At 48.0% G+C, this 22,452-nt stretch overlaps 1 protein-coding gene across 1 annotated transcript in view; it reads left to right on the forward strand.

Annotated features, from left to right (window-relative positions):
* The window catches only part of LOC121014460 (sp110 nuclear body protein), a 32,465-nt gene that overhangs the window by 7,067 nt on the left and 2,946 nt on the right, over positions 1-22,452 (forward strand). The window contains 11 exon segments of the mRNA XM_040450765.1: positions 283-549; positions 895-939; positions 3,196-3,273; positions 5,382-5,450; positions 7,537-7,686; positions 10,192-10,260; positions 14,523-14,621; positions 15,061-15,203; positions 16,016-16,060; positions 21,588-21,673; positions 21,675-21,701. Of these exon segments, the coding sequence (XP_040306699.1) occupies positions 283-549; positions 895-939; positions 3,196-3,273; positions 5,382-5,450; positions 7,537-7,686; positions 10,192-10,260; positions 14,523-14,621; positions 15,061-15,203; positions 16,016-16,060; positions 21,588-21,673; positions 21,675-21,701 (1,078 nt within the window).

The following is a 22,452-nucleotide window of genomic DNA, read 5'->3' on the forward strand; positions in this document are numbered from 1 at the left end:
TTTTTAATGTTCTTTTTTTTTTTTTTTTTTTTTTTGGGGGGGGGGGCTGGGGCGGGGAGGGGGCAGGGGGGGGGGGGGGGGGGGGGATGGACAGAGTATCCAAAACAGGCTCTGTGCTGACAACAGAGAGCCCGATGAAGGGCTCGAACTCACAAAACCGCGAGATCATGACCTGAGCCGAAATCAGAAGCTCAACCTACTGAGCCACCCAGGCGCCCCTCCCTTCCCCCAAATAATTCAGAGTCCCCGGGGTGTTGATGTGTGCTCCTTCACCAATCCCAGTTGTCATTTCCTACGGAGGATGGAATAGAGCCGGGCCTACCCTCCTTGAAGTTCCAGCCAACTCAGCTGAAGGGAGCTCCCTCCAGACCCTGCTGTGGTTGCCCCCACCCCAACACCGATCACAGAGCCTCTTGCCCCATGAGCCCAGTGTCAGTGAGCCCAGCGCATCCACCCAGCACAGCACTGAGATCCGGACTGAATCATCCAGCCCTCCTGGCCCTGCCGTGGCCCTCCCCAGAGCCACCCAGGAAGGAAGGATCACTCCAGGTGAGAAGCAGACCTTGTCCAACACCTGTGTATCCCCAGCCTAGGGTACCTGCAGTCGTGTCTAGGACTCCAAGGTCTCACCCTTTTGTTAACCTGGTCTATCCCACGTGCCCACCTGCCACACACAGCCCTTCCCCGCACTTCCAGGGGCCTGGGTAAAGTCAGGAGCCTGAACACCTGCTTCCCACCCTTGGAACAGCCCCACCCTCTGCCCTTGGGCCCTGATGCTTCTGGCCTGGGTGTTTTTAATCTCCTCCCTGACACTCTGTCCCCATGCCCTGTAATGATTATTCTTTCTCTCTTCAATGACCGATGACAACTTAACATCCTGCATAAATGCTGAAGAAGACTCACAAGAGGGACCTGGCACCCCGCCTGCCTCTGTGCAAGGTAATGTTGCTTGGGACTGACTTAGTTCAATTCGAGGTGGGCGTGAGGGGCAATCATGCACCTGTCGACCCAGGGACTTGTGGCAGGAGCCCAGGGAAAAAGAACAGAGTGTGACAAAAGAAAAAGAAAACAAGGGACTGATGCTCCAACTCAGCACTGGAATCCTTGTCAGGGATGCCTCCATGACCAGTCTGATGCTGTGATGCCCACCCGATAAGTGTTCTTAAATGACATGTAACTTGTGCAGTACACCCCTCTGTGACCCTTACTCAATTGCTCAGGCTCTGATTACAGGGGCCTTTCAGTTTCAACCACGTCCATTTTTATATGGTTTGGATTCTAAGAGTAATGTTATTGAAATTATTGGAAAAGATGATAAAACATTTAAAGACCTGACGGACCTGATTTAGCTTCCAAAATTGTTTCTAATCTCCCCAGCCATCATCATGAAGGACTCTGATAACATTAAATATAACCATGGAGTACTATCGGGTGTTGTCAAAAATGGTATTGTGGATTCTGAGTTCTCCAATACTGAGAATAAAGGGCTCTATTTGGTTCAAATGTTTCCTTCACTCCTCTAACACCTAACACCTAACATCCAAATAAGGTTAACATAAACATGAAGCCAATAGCAATGGAAGACTCCATCTGCTAGATGAGCGAAAGAAAGCCGTAATTAAATTATTCAATTCGTAGGTAGTGAGTCACTATATGATACACCTGAAACTAACATATGCTAACTACACGAGAATTAAAATTTTTTTTAATAATAAAACAGAAAACAAATTAGTAAGTAGCTAGTTGATTGTTGACTCCCCCCTCTTTCCCACCCTTACTGGGCATTGGTGTTCCGTTGGCCCCGCCACATTTACTGGTTGGAATAGACTGTTTTTTTTCCTCCTCCCTCTGGTCCCTGTTTGCTGGTCCTGGGATCTGAAATTCATCTTCTTTCTCTGCTCAGTGTGCGGTAACAACCCGAGGCCCCAAATAAAAGATAAGGAAATGCTCAAGAGATGCCCCACCCTCCCTCAGGTCCCGTGCCAGGAAATGTTGATGCGGACAACTATAGCTTGCCTTACTTTTCATGTCTACCAAGAGGAGAGGTCATCTGGATCATTCTCGAGACAGGGCTCTCCTTGCCGCTCTTGACCACCATCTTGGCCCAGCTTCCAGCTGCACACCCAGCCCTCAGGAGCTTGGATGGGCAGGAGATCCTGGGGAAGACAAGGGAGATGAGTCTGGAAAAGGTAGACTTGGAGGAGGGGCACCATAGATGAGCGAGCCCAGTAGCACCCACAGGACCTAGACTACAAACATCACTAGAAGGTTTACTAAGGGAGAAAATTCATCTGCGTGAGGGCTGTGGCAGGACCCCTGGGGACAGGACAGGGGACTGAGCCAGAGCAGGACTGTGTGAGTCAGCCACACTCTGAGGTGCTCAAAGACATTGTGTGGCCCTGACACAGATGGCCCAGATGCGGACGGTTCTTTTTCTGAGCCCTCATCCTGACTGTGGAGAACGTTCACCTTCAACCCTCATCATTTCTATATTGTTTAGATTTTTAAGAGTTGATCAAAATAATTTGAAAGTCAACAAACTATTTAGAATGTCTAATGACTGCTTGCCATCTGCCTCAGATGCCTATCCTAAGGAGCCCAAAATTTGAGACAGATCTCATTGAACCGTGTAAACAAGAAGAAGGTGGCAGTCTTACTTGAGATTTGTTATGGCTTCAAACCCTGCGGTCTGCTTAGTGCAGCAAAAACAAGAACTTCACATTTATTTACTATTAACAGGTGCTGGCAAATAGAGACTAGCTCCTGCTTTCTTGTACACAGAAATATAGAAGGCACTTAGCCTCCTTCACTATTTTTCAAGGTGAAGTAATGACAAGGAGAGAGGTTCAAAAATATCCATTCACAAATCTTTAAGGACTAGCATGTATTTTTTATATGGCAAAGACATTCCCCTTCACTGAAGCCAGTGACCTTGACCAGAATTCAAGATCAGCACCCTCAATGCTCGCAGCCTTATCCCCTGCATGAGGGTTACTGAGGGCCCCTTATTCTTCTCTTCCGTCGAATAAGGGGAGTCCCTCAAAACAGGTCAAACTGAGCCCTCCTCTGAGGGCGGGGATATCACTGGTATAGCCACACTGGTAAGTGTAACCACAAACCGATCAATTCAAGGCGGGGCAGACTTTTCCTTCTGCCTGTTCCAAGCTCTGAATCGAATTCTGTTTCCTTTGATAGAGATAAGAGATATCTCTCCTGAACCAAATGACCCCAAAGAGTTCCAGGGGGCATCCATCACACCTCCCAACAAGAAAGGTAAGGGAGGGTTACCGTTCTCCTGTGGACCCCAGGAGCATGACTGTGGAGGGACTTTCTGTTTTTCTGATCGTCTTTTGTCAGAAGCACCCACCATGTGATTGGAGTCATGATGCTCATTAGTTTGTTTCTGTAGCTCCCATTCACTGCATCTTCCTTGAAGGCCTTCACTAAGAGCGTAGGGAAACCAGACGGCACTGGGGGCCATTGAAATACGTATCCATTGCAATCGCCTGCTCTGAAACAATCAAGGTCTCCTTTACCCACAACTTCTTGGAGGGTCTGTCACACCTCCTCTTTAACTGAAAGTTGGTTCCCCGAGAGGGCACCGCTTTCTCGTAAGACAAGGCTGCCTATTATCTGCTCTTGCTCACCTCGTGGTGGGAGACAGGGTGGATGCCCACTGCTTGCTACATACTGCCCCTGACTAGCCCTTTGCTCCTCTGCCCTCCATGTGAATGAAATAACTCCCTCTGTCTTAATCACGGTCGTCCTTAACTTGTCCCTATTTCCCCAGCAGACCTCTAAGGCTAACTTAGAATTTTTCTGTCAGTTCAAGTGCTGCTATCATCCTGGACACCTTGAAGGTGTCCCATCCAAGAGACCCATCCAATACTCTGGTCCCTCAGAACTTTCCTCTGCTCTTTTCCAGTGACTTTTTTCTGCACCCATTCTTGGCCTCCTGGACCCAGAGACAACCATGGGTCCTCTCATCGTTGAAGCCTGGCTCCACCTCCCAATAATTAATTTCAGAATTCTTTTTTTTTTTTTTTTTTGACATCTAATCCTTGAAGTCTGCTCCTTCTGCAGCTATTGTTCAACCTCCAAACTCTCCTCTCCAGCCCAATCTTAAACAATTAACTCAAAAGTATCCCTGCCTGATTTCTCCCTTACAACTTGTTCCCTCTGGAGCTGTTCTTCAACCTCACTTGGATGACCAGTCCATTGGCTTTTCCCTTTTCTGGTTCATCATATGCCTCTCTTCATGCCCCTTCATACCAGGTTAGAGGCCACGATCCATTGCTTCAGTAACTTATTGCTGGTATCTTAACCAACCTTGCCACTCTGCCTTTTCCTAGAACCCTCTGGCGGGTCTTGGAGGGACCCATTATCTGCTTTCTGCACACTGGGTATGAAGGCAGGCACTTCACTATGGGGAAAACCACGCAGCAGGGCAGAGCTCATGTGTTGTGCCTTCACGAGCCCAGGGTAAATGATCCTTCTACACTGCCTGACAATTTCACTTCCTGCAATGATCCTTTTCAACCCTGAGCTTTTTTTTTTTTTTTTTCAAACTGCTGGCCCCCCCTCACCACCTCCTTTTCTTCTTTTTTTAAAATCTTTATTTTATTTTATTTTGTTAACGTTTATTTTTGAGACAGAGAGAGACAGAGCATGAACGGGGGAGGGTCAGAGAGAGGGAGACACAGAATCTGAAACAGGCTCCAGGCTCTGAGTGGTCAGCACAGAGCCCGACGCGGGGCTCGAGCTCACGGACCGTGAGATCATGACCTGAGCCGAGGTCGGCCGCTTAACCGACTGAGCCACCCAGGCGCCCCTCCTGCCTCCTTTTCTTAACAGACTACTTTTCCTCTTACTACACCAAAAGGTATAGGATGGGAATACCCTCACTTCCTGCTACCAGCCTGCGTTTGCCCCCTCCTCTCCACTTCCCTCTTTCTCTCTAAGGCAATCCTTCTGCCTCACCTGACCGTGTCCATGACCCCTCTCTCCTCTGAGAATTCAGCATCTCCCTGTCACGGGATCTGCATTCAGTCACTGCCCAAGCCTATCACAGCTCATCAAAGGAGCTTCCTCTTGATCCTCAGCTCACTTCACCGGCTTCCATAGCTCACTCTTCCATTTCATAGCTAGAAACGAGCTACCTAAACTCATTGTCCCAATCTCTTCATGTCTCTCTCTCTCCTCTGCCACTTTAGAATCTTCTCCATCATTACTCCATGAGGCAGCATCACGTAAGGCCACCAATGCCCTGCTCGCCACTATGGTTTGAAGACCAAAAGTGAGCGCTGAAAATTGTTGACCTTTGAGGTTGGCAGATCTATGTTTGTAGCCAGGAGAAGATCATCTGTACCCTTTCTCTTTAGGCAAGAAAAGAAAAAGAAGTATCTGGTCAACTCCAAAGAAGAGACGCCAGAAAAAAAGCCTCTCAAAAGGTAAGATGAGAGAACAAGAAGAGGTGGGAGGCAGCAGACAGCTCGTGCTTGTAGGTTAAGGTGTGGGAAGTTGAATTTCATTCTAAACGAAATGGGGAACCATCGAAGAGATCCGATCAGTGAAGTGACATGATCCCATTTTGCATTTGACAAGAACAGTTTTGGTTCAGTGTAAAGGATGAATTGGAAACAGAAGAGAATGGAGGCGGGACAACCCTTGGAAAGGGGAGGACGCCATGCAGGTTGACAGAACTCTGCATTCAGATCTGGCAGTGGAGATAAGGGCCAGTTCAAGAACAGCTTGGAAAGAGAGTTGATAGAACTTGAAAAATTAGGAGCTGGGGAGGAGAGAGAAACCAAGGCTTCCTCTTCAGTTTCTGGCTTGAATGGCTGGGTGAATGGTGGTGTACATTGCTAAGGGGAGATGCAAATAATTTGGGAGGAAATCTTATAATTTTCCATTTTTGACCTTTCACCTCAAGATTTGTGCTAGCTGTCTATGCTCTAGCTCCATGCTTTGTCCAAAACTGTGAAGGGTCTGAGATGGTACCCCACTTGCATAGGGCCGTTCTTTGTGTATATGACCATGCAGGAACCCCGGGCACCTGGATCAGGGGAAAGATTCCTCATTGACATCACAACCAGCTCAACATCCAGAGTCACACTGCATTATCTACCCCCAAATGCAGACCCACAGGCAGTGAGAAGAGAGCTGCTGGAATCCTTCTGAGAGGCAGATGATATCCCATAGACAAAGGATAAAGAATGATGGGTTTTCTGTTTATAGACAGGACAAGGAAGCCATCTTCCTCCTCTCCTGAAAGGAGGGAAAAACAAAATACAAACAAACAAGAAAAAAACTTGGCTGCTTTGAGATAAGATTAAACTGATCCTCTGTCCTCACCCTCATCTTTTGGAATTGAAATGCCTCTAAGAGGCAGAGAAACCCCAAGTGTCTTCAGCCTTTGTTAAAGATGATCCACATTCTGGGCTTCATCCCTTTTGATGTGTAAATACCAATGGAGAGAGGGCTCCAGTAATCCTGGTACTTTGGGACTTAGCTTAGGAAGCTAGCCCTGCTGTAGGCATTTGGCAATCTCAGGAGAGGAGAAGACTTATTATCCTTTTGGATCAAACAGCAGTTTACCAGCTACAGATCTCATTCTCATGGTGTATGAAAAGCAAAATATTTCTAGGGATGTGAAAGCAAGCATTCCCTGTCTTAATTCTGTATACATTCTCATGCCTCAGGAGTCTAGGGCTTTTCACAGAAGTACTGAGAAATCAAGGGAGCTTAATTTCCCCCACAATAGGGAGAGGGGAAAGTGGGTGATGGGCATTGAGGACGGCACTTATCGGGATGAACACTGGGTGTTGTATGGAAACCAAATTAACAATAAATTATATTCAATAGAAAAATAGAAAAAAAATTCCCCCACAATATGCAAATCTGGCACTCAATAAAAAAAATCAGATCCAAAGATATAAATGTGAGTTCTCGGCAAAATAAAAGTATCCAGATCCGTGGGAAAGAGAACCCTAACCCTTAGACCCTTCCTTCTGTCATCGTCATTGTAAATCCTCTCTGTCCTAGCCTCACACTCTACCACGCAGCCCCTCGATTCTTTGATACCTTGCACTTTTCCCACCGGAGGCACCTGGGGAAACTTGGATCCCTCCTGATCCACAAATAGGTCCTGGGGAATCTGGAGAAGTACGTTATAGCACTCCTTGTGTGCCAAAACAGGCTACCTGGCCATCTTTTACTCGGATGTGGGCACCTCCAGGAAGAAGGTGTCAGACATGGCCCAGGAAAGAAAGCCCTCTGCTCTGGGAGTCTGATTAATTTCAACAGGTTGCACAGGGCTGAGAGCAGATGGTGAGTCTAAGGGAGAAAGAAAGGTGCGCACAAGAAAGATACAATTGCAGAACTAGCAGGAGAAAAATGAGGTACAGGGGTACAGAGATCTCAAAGGGGCTGGGGGCATGGGAGGGGGAGGAGGAGCTTTCCAGTGAAAGGGCACCCCAGTGCCTTCACTGGAGGGCACCCCAGTGAAAACTATTCACAAATCACTATTTGGCCCAGGGAGAGCCTCACCTGAACACACAATCCAAAAAAAGCTCCAACTGATGGATCAGGCAACTGAAAGGAAGGACGATTCAACCAGCAACTCAGAGGTCATAACAAGGGCCCAAAAGGCAAGGACTGGATGTACACAAACCTCTGGACCACAGGGTAAGGCTGGCTACCGAATCTGCTATAAATGCTCCATGTGAGAGGGTCTTTCTCGGGACGGACATGGGGTTGGGTGGAGGTGTGAAGGAAACGGTAGAAGAAGGGAGCGGTGCAGACAAGACGGCAAGGAACTTCTGGGCTGGGAGTGGTTGTGGGTAGAAGCCAGCGTGCTCCCAGCACACAGGTCACCTCTACATGGACTCACGTGACCACTTCCCAGTGTCTACTGTTTACATTTCCATTAGTAGAGCCACCACAACTCCGCTGAGTCTGGGGGCTCCCGTCTTGATTCAAGCTGCCCCCATACAAAAAGTGGCACCACTCCTCAAAGTGCACACACTCCCAGGAGTGTTTCTTAATGGCTTCTTTATGGAAGTGAAGTGGCTTAGTCAAAGAGTCTACATGTTTAAGATTAGTACATACCAGGGCACCTGGATGGTTCAGTTCGGTTAAGTGTTGGACTCTTGGTTTCAGGTTAGGTCATGATCTCACAGTTCGTGGGTTTGAGCCCCATGTCAGGCTCTGTGCTGTCAGTGTGACAGGATCTTCTTGGGATTCTCTCTCTTCCTCTCTCTCTGCCCCTCCCTCTCTCTCTCTCTCCGCCTCTCTCTCTCCCAAAATAAATAAATAAATTTAAAATAAAATAAAATAAAATAAAATAAAATAAAATTAGCACATACTGATCAAATTATTGCCAGTTTAGACTCCCATTAACATCATACAGATGCCATTTTCCCTACACCTTCACCAAAACTAGAAACAATTAAGAGTCTTCTGTGTTGACAGATTAAAAGCAAAGAATGATATTCCACCCATGTTTTCCTTTGGATTTCTTTGCACCATGCATGTGGTTAAATATGCTGTGGTAGATTGTATTACTACTCACTGATATCTCGGAAGGTTATACACTCTTGCCCTGTGGACTCCAGAATGGCCATGTCACTTGACTTGGCCAAAGAAATGTAGACAGAAGTGTGAGGGTCGCTTCAAAGCCAAAGCTTTAAGAGCCTGTGTATCATCTTTATTTCTGCCATGGGACCAACAATGTTCTAGACACAAGTTGCTTTGTCCCCAGGATCCGTGTGTGTCAATAACATGGAACCTCATCTAACTTGTGATGAATGAGTAGCACAAGGGAGAAGTAAAACTGGGTTGTTTTAAACCAACACTTGGCAAACTTTTTCTAAAAGGGGCCAGATGAGAGCTTTGCTGGCCCTACAATCTCTATTGCAACTATTCAACACTGCCATTGTAGTATGAAAGCAGCCAGAGACAAATATGTAAACAAATGCACCTGTCTGTGTTCCAATAAATCTTTATTTACAAACACAAGCATTGGACTTATTTGGTCTTCATGCTATTATTTGCTGATACCTATAATTAACCACTGAAATTTGGGAGAGTCATAATTTATCATAACATCACCTAGCCTCTTCCTACTAAGATAGCTGTTTGTTAAATAATTTTTTATTAGAAGTTTTTTCCTTTGAGGTTCACTTGTTCATATTTGCCCATTTTCGTATAGGACTATTCATCTTTTCGTTTGATCAATTATGGAAATCTTCTGTTTGTTATCTCATTGAAATGTTTCTGCTTTTGTTTTTATTTTGTAACTCACTTGAGAAATTTTTGGTTGTGGAGAATTTTTTTGTAAATTTGTTTAGACAAATCAGTTTGTCTTTTCCAAGATGGTTTATGCCAGTTTCTCGACCTTGACACTTACTAGCATTTGGGACTGAATAATTCTTTGTCATGAGTGCTGTCCTGTGCCTCACGAGATACTGGGCAACATCCCAGTCATTAGATGCCAGTAGTGTCTTCCTCCCAGTCATGAGAAACAAAAAGATTTCCCAACATTGTCAAATATCCCCTGGGGGACCAAATCAACCAGCCTTGAGAACCATTGTTTTATGCCCTATATTTCTTCCTTAAAAAGTCCTTTCTATGTGATATTTATAAGTTTATATCCTTTATCTACTTCTAGTGTTTGTATTAAATACATATGTACACATTATTATATTGATTATTATATGTTAATATATATCACCTTATGAAAACATGGTTTCTGTAATGTTTTTAGCCTTCCTATCTATTAACATGAACTTGCTATTCCTCCATGATCAATGCTACAATGTTCTTTTCATAAGACCCACGTCTAGGGGAGCCTGGCTGGCTCAGTCGGTTAAGCGTCCGACTTTGGCTCAATTCATGGTTTTGCAGTTTGTGAGTTCGAGCCCCGCGTCGGGCTCTGTGCTGACGGCTCGGAGCCTAGAGCCTGCTTCAGATTCTGTGTCTCCTTCTCTCTCTGCCCCTCCCCCGCTTGTGCTCTGTCTCTCTCTGTCTCTCAAAAATAAATAAATGTAAAAAAAAAATTTTTTTTAAAGACACATCTATCTTGTCTCTCCAAAGTGGTAGAAAGACAGAAAAAATTACTTGAAAATAGTTGATATAGAAAGCATATAAATCTATGTTTCCAATTATAAATGACATTAATTTTTTTTTTAGAAAAGAAAAGGAACAACGATGTCAGTTCAAGTTCAACCAGAAGGTGTCAGAAAAATATTCCCCCAAAGGGTAAGTAAGCCAGAGACAGGGACTGGCCGCCAGACATCACTGGTGCCCTGGCCACCTGCCGATTGTTTGTGTCCTCTCTTCCTCCTCTTTCCCTCCCATCTTCGTCCTCCTCCTCCTCTTCCCCCTCCTCCTTGTCTGTGAGCATTCATTTCTCTTCTGCGTTGGTAACATTTCTTCAGCACTGCCCCTCTCACTCTCCCTTCCCTCTTTAGGCTCTGGCGACATTGGCATTCCTCCTCCCCGCCATGAATTTATCATTGAAGTAGAACAGGGGCTACTTGAGGTAGGGTCCGCAGACTGGTGCCATCCACAAGTCTGTTGGTTGCAAGTCTGCAAAAATAAAGAGCTTATAAACCAACCGTGACACTGAGCACCCCGTTTTCCCAGCAGGACCTCCTCGGCGGAGATGCCTTATTTCTTTTGGATCAAGCTCCTGTCTTGTCACGCACCGGCACATTGAGTAGCACTGGTGCGATGCTTAAGAAAGAGGCACGTACCGTAAATGTACAGCCTGAGGAATTAACACAAAGGCAAAGCCCACATGTACTTAGCGCCTAGGTTAAGAAACAGAACATAGCCCACACCCATGATCCAATCCCCACCTACACCCCGAGGGTCACCACCAGCCCGATTTCTCAAAGCATAAGCTCTTTGACACTGGATGCTTCGCCCTCCTTTCCTGGCTTCCTCGGTGTGCCCCCCTCACCCACCCCTTCCCCGAAGCTGACCGCCCTTGTTCTCCTTCTTTCCTTTGCTACACATCCCCAGGCCTCACCTTGAACTAAGCGTTCTCTGTCCCAGCAGGCAAGGGCAGGTTTTCCTGACCCGCCTTCGTGGAACGCAGCATTTTTTTTTTTTTTCTTCACGGCCCTTGTCACGACTAAAATTAACTCTGTGTACATCCTGTTCACCGTGTGAAAGTCCGATGAGGTCAGTAAGTGGTCGGTCTTGCTCTTTGCTCTGTGCCCCGTGTTCCCGTGCCTCACACAGTGTATACTTAAATAACTGTGCAATCAATACATTATTCTTCTTCATGAAGTGTGACTACCAATACGAGAGACTCCATGTACTCAGAGAATGCACTTGTGCGCATTAGAAAAAGTGCCCTTTCCTCAATACGCTTTACCCACATCTGTCGGAGCTGACTCCTAAAACCAGGTCCTTTGCTGCCCTCTGAGAGAAGGTCCTCGTAGAAAGTATCCAGCTCTGGGGCGCCTGGGTGGCTCAGTCGGTTGGGCGGCTGACTTCGGCTCAGGTCATGATCTCGCGGTCCGTGAGTTCGAGCCCCGCGTCGGGGTCTGTGCTGACAGCTCAGAGCCTGGAGCCTGTTTCGGATTCTGTGTCTCCCTCTCTCTGACCCTGCCCCGTTCATGCTCTGTCTCTCTCTGTCTCAAAAATGAATAAATGTTAAAAAATAAAAATAAAGCATAAAGAAAGTATCCAGCTCTGAGTATGAATCAGAGCCCTCCTTAGAGGTGGGACCCTTGCTCAGTGCACAACCCACCCAACCATACGCAGAGGCCCTGATAACAACAGAAGTGTACCCGCTTTACAATTGGCAAAGCACTTTGTTCTGCGTTTTGCCATTTAGCCGTCATATAAGTATTGTTCAGCCCACTTTACGGATTCAATTAGAGCATAAAAGACTTGCATGAACAAAGATCAACCTAGGGGTTCTAAGTGCAAGTTTTTTGTTCTTTGCACTGAAAAAAAAAAAAAAAAAACTCCCCGGTGTCTTTAGGAAACACGAGCAGGAAGCACGAATCTAAGCAGATGCTGACAGCTGTCTGTCAGCGTCAGCTCCTTCTGTCTGTCACCCTAGCACTTCTGCCCTGGCCGTGCCTTCTGATTTAACGCCGGCTGTCTCTGTGTTGTTACCGACATACAGTAGGGAGTCCTGTTGAGGCATTTCTGACAGTATGAAAGGAACTGGGGGGGGGGGGGGTCCAGCCGGTCTGGATTCCACTGCCAGTCCCGCCTTGTACCGTGTGGGGATGTCCGGGAATTCCGTCTCCACCTTTGAGCCTGAGTCCCCCATCTATAAAATGGGGATCACCATCATTGCCTTCCTTTTTATAAGTTGTTGTGAAAATAAACTACACAGTGTGTGTGTGTGGCCTTTGCTGTTGCCTTGATGATGGCTTTTCGTCCAGCCACCCCATCTCCCCACGAACCCTTCGCGTCCAGATCAGGGAGCTCCAGACCTCTCCCCAGGCCATGTCTGTCCATGCATGATTTTCACCACGTGCCTTCACCCCGTGTTCTGAAGGGATTCCTGAAGTTCATCTCTCTATGAAGTTTGTTCCCATTCTGCTTTTCTTGCCTCTGTTAGGCTTTCTTTTCGTTTCCTGCACCCTGCTTTCCATTTCCAGGAACTCTCTTTATTAATTGCTTACCTTCATAGCAGGCTCCTCATTGTTTGCTCACGCTTATGAATGGTGATCTAACAGATGTGGGAGAGCGCCAAGGAGGCCTTCCCCTCAGGGTTCCATCCTTAAAAAGCCTGTTGGAGCAGGTGAGACGAAGCTAAATGCAAGATTACCGGAACAGATCAGAAAGCTGTCCCTCCTTAGGCGCAGGGTAGTGGCTTTGGAGCTACCCAGGACAGAAGGTCCTGGCTGACTTGGGAAGCTGCCTGAACCAGGTAAAGGAGAGAGTTCTGCCTGTGCCCGCAACCCTGCACCCTGGCTTGCTGCCCAGAACTCCCAGTGCCGCCCACTGCTCCTGCATCTGCTTGCGAGCCTGTCTGGGACATCTGTTTTGGGACCTATACTTACCATAGGGAATGAGTTCCGTGAGACAGACAACTATGCAAGGTCCCCGATGCCCTGCTAATCCCCCTCGGGGTTTGCGGCAGTGGTCCAAAGTTACCTGTGCCTCTGCCTTGTCTCCCAAGTTAGGAATCCGCCATGGCTGGTCTTCCGTTCAACCTTGACAATAATGTGCACTTACATACGCTTGCTAGGAAATTGCACAGCCCAGATCGTAAGCCCCGCCAGTCTGGCTCCTGAGGCTGAGCTGTCATCCCCTGGGCCCTATTTATTTAAGTGGGCAGAGTCCGGAGACAGTGGTGGAGCCAGCCAGTCCACGCAAGAATGCTGGCTGGCTTTTGAAACTAAGTTCTTCCCACCCCCCTCACTCCTATCCAGCCCCTGCCCCTCCAAGACTGGACATCCTTCAGCGTTCCGTCCAAGGGAGCCATCCGGTCACTTCTCAGGGATCTCTGCTTTCTCGTCTGCCTCTAGTTCATATCCTTCCAAAGTAACTAACGGTTTCTTCACCGTTAGCATCGATGCCGCTTGTTTCTTTTTCCGGGGAGGCTCTTGCCTTTTCATACATTTCCTTTGGCTCTTGCAATAAGTGTTTGAAGCAAGGGAGAAAGTTAGACTGGCTGTTCTCCTAGCCTCGTTCTGCATGTAACATCCTGTGTAACTCAACACAAGCCATGGGCAGCGCCTTCTCCTCGCCCCCAGAGACGGCTCCTGCAGTCTATCTGGAATGAATTCGCCCACAGTGAGGCTGTGGTAAAAAGCGGCAGGAGTGGCTGGTATTTATTTTAAACTCTTTTCCAACTGCTTCTCTCCTGAATCAATACCCCCACATCCCTGCTCAACTTGTTTCACCGTTGCCAAATCTCTCCATGTGCAATTTGCAGATTAGGCTAGAGTTCTTGGCGGTGAGGGGGGGTGGGGTGGGGGTGGGGGGTTCTTTTTTGACTCATGGAGGAAGAAACAGAAAAGCAATACAATGTAAAAGGACGGCAGAAAATGAAGACGGACACTAATCTCTCGGTGCTGAGCACCTCACTTACCCCGCCTTGGTGTAAAATCAGGTGATAAGATTATAAACAAAGACCTTTCTTCCAGCTAGCCGAGCACCAGGAAATATTCTGGGCTGGCAACTTCTATCCAGGTAGAGGGATAAACAGGTTGCTTATGGAATAAAGGAGCGGTGGGTGGTAGCCAATTAGCTTATGAATTAAAACCCACCACAGGAGCCCTATCTGCTTCACTGAACATTCTGTTTGATGCCGTGTTGGTGGTGATGGCTTTGTTGATCAGAAACTACTCTGTACACGTGGCTAATCTGCCACTCAAAATGGAGGAAGTGCTGCCAGTTAGCCAGAGGCTGTTCCCCAATGCCATTTACGTGATTATTGTTACCATTACTGTCCTTAGAGTTCGGGGCAAGGGGAAGGCCGGAAAGAGAGAAAACGAAGACTGAGCGAAACTATACTCTTCTACTTTCCCTTCTGCTTCCAGAAAAACCCGAAGACGACCCCGTGGATTTTCACTCTCCTAAACTTCCCGTGACCTGTGGTGAAGCTAGAGGGATTTTATATAAGGAGAGACTGAAACGAGGTGGGTTTCCTGATCTTCTGCTCTTTGGAACGCCCGAGCCACTAGAAGAGAGGAAAATACCCATGCGTCTCCTTGTCCAGGAGATAAACCCTGCAAGCTAGGCTGCAGAGAAGGAAGTGCCTTGTTAACAAGGAATTTTCGCTTTTCCGCGTCGTGGCGAACCCGGCTGCCAGGCCACTCCACCACCGTGGACCCAGTGGCAATACTTGCCGCATGCAGATGTCGCACAAAATGCAAACCCTCTCCCGCTCCCACAGGGTTTAGGGCTTCCTTCAGCCTGAGAGAGGAGGAATCCAGGCTCCCCGGCTATCCTCCCTCCCTGCAGAGAGTCTCTCTGGACCCAGGCAGGCGGAACGACCGCAATTAGGAGTTTGGAGGTTTAGGGTGAATTCACAGAGCATGAGATTGGGTCCAGGAATGGGCCGTCTTTATCCTCCAGGATCCTCAGAGAAGTGCATTCAGAACGAGGAGGGAATTTGGTTCACCCCGAAAGAATTTGAAATTGAAGGAAAACGGGCAACTTCAAGGAAATGGAAACAGAGTGTGCATTGCAGAGGAAAGACCTTAGAAGAGCTGCTGAAGGTATTATGACAGGGGACGGATGGGTGATGGGTTTAATTCTTGCAGGAGGAGCGCAATTTCAATTACAGAAATGTGAAGAAATTTCCATTAGGATTGACAAAGAGCTCAATTTTTTATAGAGAAAAGTTATGGGTGATAAAATTAGAAAGGTTGGTGCTGACCGTGGAGAACTTTAAATGTGAGCCAAGGGCTGTGAGGTCAGGAGAGACTTAAGAAGCTTAGCCTGGGGGTACTGGGTGGGGTAAACCAGGGGAAGCCAGATTGAGACCCAGATCTCTGAGAGCTTCCCTGCGCCCTCCGCCCAGTAAAGGCCTCCTCCAGACCCAGCTTATCTGGACCCCTGGGTGACGCGTTTCTAGACCATCCTGTCCATGGGCAGTGTCTCCTCTGCACTTCCCTGGCTCACACTCAATCCTCTGAGCCACAAACAAGGCTACTAATCTCTGTGATCCCAGACCCCAACACAAGGCCTCAAAAAACACCCAAAAAGAATATCACTGGGATGAAATCACAAGGATTTTACCTACCAAGGAAGAAAGGGAGAGGAGAATGTGGGTGGGAAAGGAACTGGGAAGGAAGGACTAATGGGTCTTGGGTTTGAGTAACAGGAAAAAAATGAGTTTATCAAGTGACGTTCAGAAGAAGAGCCGATTGGAGGAGGTTGGAGCTAATGGTGTTGCTTTCAGCCACCTTGGGTTTGAGACCCGGTAGGACGTCCAGGTATAAATATTCACTAGGAAGTGGGAACTTCGATATGGACGAAAGAAGAGCTTCCCGGATAACCTCGTTCATTGACCCCTTCTCTCTTTCAGAAAGGACTTTTGTTCTGTCCCCCAAGAATAAATGTCAAGAGAAAGGTAAATAGCAGGTGAATTTCTACCACATTTTCAGTCGCCATGTTGCACACTCTCTGCATCCAAAGGCTCACCTTCGAGTCCTCAAGGTCCCCGGCCCTGGGTCACCTGGGTCACCTTTTAGTCATTGCATCTTCACGACAATGGCATTGGCACGCCGGTACATGTATGTACCCCTGTTGTTTTCATAATTTGGGAGGGGGACACAAAAACTCTTTAAAATAAAGATTAGAACAAAAACTGATGATGTACGTGTGTTTTAGAAAAAGAACCGGGTGTTTGGATGATGACAAACCAAAGGTGTCAGAAATAGAATGCTCTAGTTTGAGAAGTAAATGTGGTACGGAGATAGACAAAAACGGTATGTGAAAAGAGCAAGGAGACCATCCTTGATTGAACACAAAGAATTCCTCAATTCAACGTGCTCGTTATCAGTGGCCCCAAAATGGAATCGCATTTGAATTGAGCTTTGCCTCTGCATAGCGTCCCTCCAGGTGAAAAGGGCGCGCATCCATTGTCTGTACCAGCTGCTCCTTCTCATCCTTCTTTGCTTGCTTAAATATGTCCTCAAGACACAAATCTCACCCATGAACTTCCCATAAGATACGAACCTTCAGCAGAGGCAATGGTGCCTTTCCCACCGTGCCCTGAAGGGCTGGCCTGACCCTTAGCTGGATTCATTGAAAAGACAAGGTGTCCTCCCAATGCTGTTTATTGTATGAAACATCTTTTCCATGCTGCTTTGCAATATCTTGATATGTACAGGGAGGCTCCTTGTAATAGCCAAAAATTAGCGAAGAATCCTGCCCATGGACAGGATGGTCTGGAAATGCGTCACCCAGGGGTCCAGATAAGCTGGATCTGGAGGCGGCCTTGACTGGGTGGAGGGGGCAGGGAATGCCCTTCAGTCAATGGAAAACCACCCAAGGGTTCTAAAGTCCAGAAAGCTTCTGGACGCTTAAACTGGTAGTAATATATATGGAAGGAGCCCAGTTTTGTTTACGTGACTATGGAGGTCTATGATTGCAAATATCTGAGTGAATTGGTTATTTGGGGATAGGATTATAGGGAATATTTGCCTTCCATATTATACATTTATGTACAGGTAGAATTTTCCTAATGACCATTTATTACTTTTGTAAACAGCAAAAAAAAAAAAAAAAAAAAAAAAAAAAACCAAAAAAGACCAATAAAGACATTTTTAATCCAGAGCTTTAATTAATGGCCCCAATATTCTAGTTGCTGCTCACTCATGATACCACATGTCTGTACATTATAGCCAGAAGCACACTTGGCCTGACCTTTCAGTCCCACCTAGGACCTAGGACCTCGTTGGGGTAACGAGACTAAGTTTCGTTCTGACTACAAATGGGCTAACGCAGGCCCTTTCTTCAGCAACGTTGTCTCATACATCACTGTTACTCTGCCATACACCCGTTCTCTGTTGGTGTCCATCTTTGTATGTGTGTACCATCAAGAGGCCTGATGCCGATACTCCAAACGTGTGTTTTGGGGTTTCCCTGCAGGACGTTGCTTCCATGACCCAAGGCAAAATGAGCACAGGCTGAGTGCTTGTGAGGACCTCCATCTCTAGAAGGGCTCAGGATGCAGACAGAAGTTGTTACTCTAACGGCATACGGTGGGAACTGAGAACAGCTGTTTGCTTTATTTTGGATAGATTCTAGAGCCTTTGACTTAAGGGATTCTCATTCAAAGTGGGTCAATTTGCAAGTAAGCCTAAATGGGCACACGTAAAATCTGTAAATGAGGAATGTGTTACCTTGAATCCAAAGGCCTAAAAGATGTTGGGCAAGAGTTGCGGGCATTGAGAGGGTCAATAATCGTTTCTTGACTGTGTCAGGGACAGAACAGCCTTCAAATGATCAAATGGTGCCCAGAAATTTGCTGAGCTGATGGGGCCCTGTGCTATGTGTGCACAATGGCCTATCCCTCTCTGGGAGCTCCTTTGTGAGTCCTTGTATGTTCTGAATGAGTGTGTCAAATGAGAAGGATGCCATCGGGGTAGTGTCAGACTTGCGCTCCTGGGGCAAGTCGGATGCAGTTAAGATCTCGCCTGCAGAGGGTGTGTGTGATGATAAAGCTGTTGAGACACTGCAGGGAGCAAGGAAGGCTGTATCCCCACAGCTGCAAGGCAGCTGAGATGCTGTTGGAATAGGCACAGAACAGAACTTACTGGCCAAATATGGGACAGCAAAACACTTGCCAGGTGGACGGTCCCAGTCATTTCAATAATATTGTGTGTAGGGAACTTAATGGGTGGAGCTCCTTTTGAGTAATTATATCCCACTGAATTTAAGCAAGTTACCCTCTACCCTCGTAGGGAGTTTCCAAAGGTAAACTAGAGGGAAAACAGTCACACCTCACACCTCCCTTTAACCATCAAAATTGCTGCCTCCTGGTCATAATACCCACTGCCCTGATATATCCTGTAGTGAACGTGCATGCTCTTACCCGACGACTAACGAGGTAAGATAAAATTAAGCTTTTGACACTTAACAATCAGCCTTACAAAACGGAGCCCACAGATCGTTCCCCTCTGTTAAGACAGTGAATGGAATCCAGTATAAATTTCAAGGATCAAAACTTATCATACGAGATGCAGGAGTGATTATTTCTACTCTTCCACTATTTGCCCAGTTTGATCTGTTCTTGAACTTAAAAAGAATGAGCGGTCCCTCATGGTAGATGACTGCAACCTCAGGGCCATGGCCCAGCAGACCCAACACAACTCAAAGAGTAAGCCAGTTAGAAGAACCAGTTAGCGGGGCGCCTGGGTGGCTCAGTCGGTTAGGCGGCCAACCTCGGCTCAGGTCATGATCTCGCGGTCCGTGAGTTCGAGCCCCGTGTCGGGCTCTGTGCTGACAGCTCAGAGCTGGAGCCTGTTTCAGATTCTGTGTCTCCCTGTCTCTCTGACCCTCCCCCGTTCATGCTCTGTCTCTCTCTGTCTCAAAAATAAATAAACGTTAAAAAAAAAAATTATTAAAAAAAAAAAAAAAGAAGAAGAACCAGTTAGCCAACCAGAGCAAGAGAAGACAGACCCCTGGTCACCAAGACTCCCTGCCTGTTGAGCCGATGTCTTGTGGTTACGTGCAGCGAGGTGGGATCAACTGGGTTCAGATATCGAAAGTGATGATGCAACACTCACACATTTCATACCTAGCGAGTATGAAATGATTTATCACTCACATACTGAGGCTTCCTACGGAGGGCCGGGCAGATTGCCAAGCTGGTCTGAAAATGCCTGAGTGGCGAGAGGGAATAGCTCCAGGTTTTACCATGGCTATGAGTGGGGCCAAGGTGAGAATTCCCTTGCTGGGGCAGAGCTTGTCTGGTTTGAACTTCTCTCTGAGGCCAGGAGAGGGAGCGCATCAGCTTCCTTATCGACTTGCCGACTTGCCCAGAGGTGGTGAAAGGGGTAAGAGAGAGGGGTGGGACTTGAAGCTGTCAGCAGTGGAGCAGAAAAGCCAGAGTCAGAAGGTGACCGTGCAGTTGTACGTCCTTTCTCTCGTTCGCTGTCATATCATGTGTGTTGGAAACTATCCTCCTCCAGAGCCTAGGGAAGGGGGTGTTTTGTGCTGGCCACAGACTATCCATAACCAATGTGGTTAGACGGGCCGTTGTGGTTCTTAATATAATCGCAAGGTGCCTTCCAGCAATAACCATCAGGAAACTGAAAAAAAAAAAATTTTATTACTTTTTATTACTTACAGGACATGGAAATTACAGAGCACACCTGGGGCCATACAGTGAGGTGGCCAAGCGATTGATGGAGAGAGAGAGAGATAGAAGGAGAGAGAGAGAGAGAGAAAGAGCACAGGCGAAGGTGGGGGCCTAGGGCTTTGCAGGCTCACTCTTTATTGGTGAATTTAAAACATAACAGCTGGAATTTAAAGTGTGAGAAGAGAAAGAAAAAAAAAAAAACCCAAGCAATCCAAATGGTCAGTTCTTGAAATCAACCAAGATCTCTAACACAAAGGAGCCTCTGTGGGGACAGGCAGCCTGGCTCTTTATCTAGTTGTGTGGCTGGCAATGCATTTACTCCAGAAATAAGGAGATAGCTGTCTTTGATGGGGTGCTAGAACAATCCAGGCTTCAGTCAGGTACTTGCATTACAAAAAAAGGAGAAAAGAAAAAAGCTGTCAGGACTCACACCACAGAGGGACTGGGGCTCTGGATCCAACCAAGGTCTCAACTGGGAGGAGGGGGGAGGTCTGGGCTGTGGGAAGCTGGCATCTGCATCCCGGGCCTAGGCAGGTCGGGTGTCCAATCAGAGGGCACTCCAGGGACAAAGAAAGGCAGACTGGTGAGTTCAGGATGGGAAGGGCAGAAAGTTCACCTGAACTTCAAGGTTGGCAGGGAGCTCTCTTTATGGAGTCCTGGGGCCCTCCGAAGTAGAAGAATTTGCTCCGGAAGCCTCCCCAGCTAAGACCGTGATGAATTTCATCCCCAAATCAAAGGGAATTTTTACTCTGACTGAGTGGCTAGTTTTGAGAATGGACAAGACATTTCCATCTCCATCCCTCCCGCCCTCACCCAGGTCCTTGTGCTTGTGTTGTGGACAGTTGAGGGTAGTGGCAGGATTTCTCTCCTTAGCTGTAACTGATCCCCAGCCTCCTCGATCCTCTGCTCCAGCTCCTAATGGTCTATTTCCTGCCTTTTCACCTCCCAGAGGCACAGACAGAAAGGTGCCTCTTCCTGACGCCTACCTTCAGTGCAGAGAAAACATTCTCCTTGTGTGTAAGGCCCTACTGTCCATCTTGCGGGGTCAGGAGAACAGGGGCTCCTGCCTGTAGGTCTTTATCCAGCAGTAAAGATCACCTGGAGAATTTACTGGATCACATTCTAAGGCCATGAGAAAGATAGTGATTTCTGAGGCCCACAAAACAACCCATTTGTACAGCAGCGATCTGTCTTTGTGTTTCCATCAGGAACTGTTCTGGGTCTGCCCAGCACGCTTGCCTAGGACAGCACACGGTGGACGGGAACAGCTCTGAACCCCGGCACGGGCGGCCCAAATGCTAAGTTGTGTTGACTTCGCAGAAAAAAAAAAAAAAAAAAAGCATCTTGTCTTCCCAGGCTTGTAAAAAGAGGAAGTTGCCTAAAGCTGTGTTTCCTCAAATGTCATGTACTTCCAAAGCGCCTGGGGTCCTGTTAAAACAGATTCCAATTCAGCGGGTCTGCCTCTCTCACCGCCTCCCAGGTAACGGTGATGCCCTTGGTCCTCAGACCACACTCTGTGCAGAAAGGGCTTGAATGACTTTCCAGTCCCTTCCGGCTCTGACAATGTGCGGTTCAAGGGGCAACTTGAGGATTCTTGCCGTCTGCTTTTCTGCGATCGATCGATCGGAAAGGCCAGGCTGGTGCTCCATCGGCGCTCTCTCGGAGCACCGTGGTCAGCTGGAGACATCCACTCTGGAACACACAAGGACGGCGTGTTCCAAGGCCCCTCGGTGTCGGTGTGCTGTGGGTCTCACTGATGCCATCCCTGCTGCATTATCTCCGCTTCCAGGGGGAAACCTCCAAGGAATGTGAGGTGTGCTGTAGAGGAGGACCATGGCTCTGCTGTGTCCCTTGTCCAAGAGCCTTTCGTGAGGACTCACATCCCGCCTGCAGAGGCTGAGAGGTTAGCGAGACCCAGCCCCGCCTTCCGCACGCCCACTCTGCCCACTTCTGCTCTGGTCGCCCATCTCCGGGCAGAAAAGCCAGATGTGTACGCATCGTGGCTCAGGGGTGGCCCAGAACAGCTGGATGGGGCGGCAGCCTATGTTCCGTCTGATCTCAGTGTCTGGTATCTGGCTCTCTGAGTCTGCGACCGAGCCTCCTTGACTCCACAATGCCACTGCCCGTGGGAGGTGCCCTTTCCTGGTTTTGCAACCCTGCCTCCTGTCCCAGGGGTTTAGGAATGGGAACCGTCAGTTGTTTGTGATCTGCAACTGTTCAGAAAGGTAGGAAACGTGGCCTGGTCCGTGCCTGTTACCATGGGCTCAACAGGCTGTTAGACGCCTTGGTCCCCAAGGGTTAAGGCCCAGATTCGACCCTTGGGCGCTGCACGCAGGACTCCCAGCAGCTCAGACAGGGAAAGGAGGACCCACCACTCACCCTGACCCTGCCCTCCACGCACGGAGCCCCCTGTTGCCACCCTCGATGGGAGGACGGTCATGGGCTCAGGCCCCACGTGGGGGTCCTGGAGACTCCGGGAGGGCCCCCTGCATCTCCCAGCTGTATCCATCAGCCATGTCTAAAAGGAGAACAATGGCAGCAGTAGGGACAGCGGCTGTTTCCAGGGGCCTTGCGCGGCGCCTGCAGGCCCCCCACGAGGGGGCCGGGCGGAGGACCGGCGGGGCGGGGGGGGGGGGGAGGCGCGGGGGGGGGGG

Source organism: Herpailurus yagouaroundi, unplaced genomic scaffold (genome assembly GCF_014898765.1).
Source record: "Herpailurus yagouaroundi ecotype Mexico unplaced genomic scaffold, PumYag 202, whole genome shotgun sequence".
Taxonomy (NCBI): domain Eukaryota; kingdom Metazoa; phylum Chordata; class Mammalia; order Carnivora; family Felidae; genus Herpailurus; species Herpailurus yagouaroundi.